A 2,500-nucleotide genomic window follows, 5' to 3' on the forward strand; every position below is an offset into this window, starting at 1 on the left:
GTCCCGACCAGCCTCCCGTCCCGTCCCGTCCCGGCCAGCTCCCCGTCCCGTCCCCGTCCCGGCCAGCCCCCCGTCCCGTCCCCGTCCCGGCTAGCTCCCCGTCCCGTCCCGTCCCGGCCAGCCCCCCGTCCCGTCCCCGTCCCGGCTAGCTCCCCGTCCCGTCCCCGTCCCGGCCAGCTCCCCGTCCCGTCCCCGTCCCAGCCAGCCCCCCGTCCCGTCCCGTCCCGGCCAGCTCCCCGTCCCCGTCCCCGTCCCCGTCCCGACCAGCCCCCCATCCCGTCCCCGTCCCCGTCCCGACCAGCCCCCCGTCCCCGTCCCCGTCCCGACCAGCCCCCCGTCCCCGTCCCCGTCCCGGCCAGCCCCCCGTCCCCGTCCCGGACAGCCCTCCGTCCCGTCCCCGTCCCGACCAGCCCCCCGTCCCGTCCCGTCCCCGTCCCCGTCCCGGTCAGCTCCCCGGCCCGTCCCCGTCCCGGCCAGCTCCCCGTCCCCTTCCCGGCCAGCTCCCCGTCCCCGTCCCGGCCAGCTCCCCGTCCCCTTCCCGGCCAGCTCCCCGTCCCCGTCCCGTCCCAGCCAGCCCCCCGTCCCGTCCCGTCCCGGCCAGCTCCCCGTCCCCGTCCCCGTCCCCGTCCCGACCAGCCCCCCATCCCGTCCCCGTCCCCGTCCCGGCCAGCTCCCCGTCCCGACCAGCTCCCCGTCCCTGTCCCCGTCCCGGCCAGCTCCCCGTCCCCGACCCCGCCAGCTCCCCGACCCCGTCCCGACCAGCCCCCCGGCCCGTCCCCGTCCCCGTCCCCGTCCCGACCAGCCCCCCGTCCCCGTCCCCGGCCCGGCCAGCCCCCCGTCCCCTTCCCCGTCCCGGCCAGCCCCCCGTCCCCGTTCCGTCCCCGTCCCGACCAGCCCCCCGTCCCCTTCCCCGTCCCGACCAGCCCCCCATCCCGTCCCCGTCCCCGTCTCCGTCCCGGCCAGCCCCCCGTCCCCGTCCCCGTCCCGGCCAGCTCCCCGTCCCCGTCCCGGCCAGCCCCCTGTCCCGTCCCGGCCAGCCCCCCGTCCCGTCCCCGTCCCGGCCAGCCCCCCGTCCCGTCCCCGTCCCGGCCAGCCCCCTATCCCGTCCCGTCCCCGTCCCGGCCAGCTCCGTCCCGTCCCCGTCCCGACCAGCGCCCGGTCCCGTCCCCGTCCCGGCCAGCTCCCCGTCCCGTCCCCGTCCCTGTCCCGGCCAGCTCTCCGTCCCGTCCCCGTCCCCGTCCCGGCCAGCTCCCCATCCCGTCCCCGTCCCGGCCAGCTCCCTGTCCCCGTCCCCGTCCCGACCAGCTCCCCGTCCCGTCCCCGTCCCCGTCCCGGCCAGCCCCCCGTCCCGTCCCCGTCCCGGCCAGTTCCCCGTCCCGTCCCCGTCCCGACCAGCCCCCCGTCCCGTCCCCGTCCCGGCCAGCTCCCCGTCCCGTCCCCGTAACGGCCAGCTCCCTGTCCCCGTCCCGTCCCTGTCCCGGCCAGCTCCCGGTCCCGTCCCCGTCCCGACCAGCCCCCCGTCCCGTCCCCGTCCCGGCCAGCCCCCCGTCCCCGTCCCCGTCCCGTCCCCGTCCCGGCCAGCTCCCCGTCCCGTCCCCGTCCCGACCAGCCCCCCGTCCCGTCCCCGTCCCGGCCAGCTCCCCCGTCCCCGTCCCGGCCAGCTCCCTGTCCCCGTCCCGTCCCCGTCCCGTCCCCGTCCCGTCCCCGTCCCGGCCAGCTCCCCGTCCCGACCAGCTCCCCGTCCCTGTCCCCGTCCCGGCCAGCTCCCCGTCCCCGTCCCGGCCAGCTCCCCAACCCCGTCCCGGCCAGCCCCCCGTCCCGTCCCCGTCCCGGCCAACTCCCCGTCCCCGTCCCCGTCCCGCCCAGCCCCCCACCCCGTCGCCGTCCCGGCCAGCTCCCTGTCCCCGTCCCGTCCCCGTCCCGGCCATCCCTCCGTCCCGTCCCCGTCCCCGTCCCGACCAGCTCCCCGTCCCCGTCCCCGTCCCCCGCCTCTGCCTCTGCCACTGACGATGCAATTGCTTAAAACGGCGAATTTACTGCAACGCGAGGTCTGTGCAATCAAGAGATTTTGGCTAGCAGGCATCGCGCACGTAAATTCACGCCCTCATAAATGTGTCACGAGCTGCCAGCGAACGGTTTTGGAAATAGTAATGGGCCGATAAAATCCTCTTGAGAGACATTTAAAAGTCCCCCCTTAAAAAGAAAGGAAAAAGAAAATGATACAAATCGCAGGGAATTTACGCCTTGCCTTTTGTGTGTTTTTCTTTGTTTTTTGTTTTTTGGGGTTTTATTTTTCAAAAAGAATATGTGGTTCTGATTTATTTTTTGGTGCAGAGATAAAGGTAGAATGATTGTGAAATGACGAATCTATCATAATTTCATTGACTTTGTATCTATTCATTTATTTATTTTTTTTAAATTTCATTGGTTAAATGAAATACAAACGATAGACATGTAATAAGACATTATAAAAACAACCAATTGATAAATATATCCAGCA

The 2,500-nt window shown here is 71.8% G+C and overlaps 1 protein-coding gene across 1 annotated transcript in view; it reads left to right on the forward strand.

Annotated features, from left to right (window-relative positions):
* LOC138862243 (basic proline-rich protein-like) overlaps positions 1–2,007 on the forward strand; it is a 3,677-nt gene extending 1,670 nt beyond the window's left edge. Inside the window, exon 4 of the mRNA XM_070123899.1 lies at positions 1–2,007. This exon is cut by the window's left edge and continues 39 nt beyond it. Coding sequence (XP_069980000.1) covers positions 1–2,007 — 2,007 coding nt within the window.
* The last annotated feature ends 493 nt before the right edge of the window (positions 2,008–2,500 follow it).

The sequence above is a fragment of the Penaeus vannamei genome, chromosome 7, assembly GCF_042767895.1.
Source record: "Penaeus vannamei isolate JL-2024 chromosome 7, ASM4276789v1, whole genome shotgun sequence".
Taxonomy (NCBI): domain Eukaryota; kingdom Metazoa; phylum Arthropoda; class Malacostraca; order Decapoda; family Penaeidae; genus Penaeus; species Penaeus vannamei.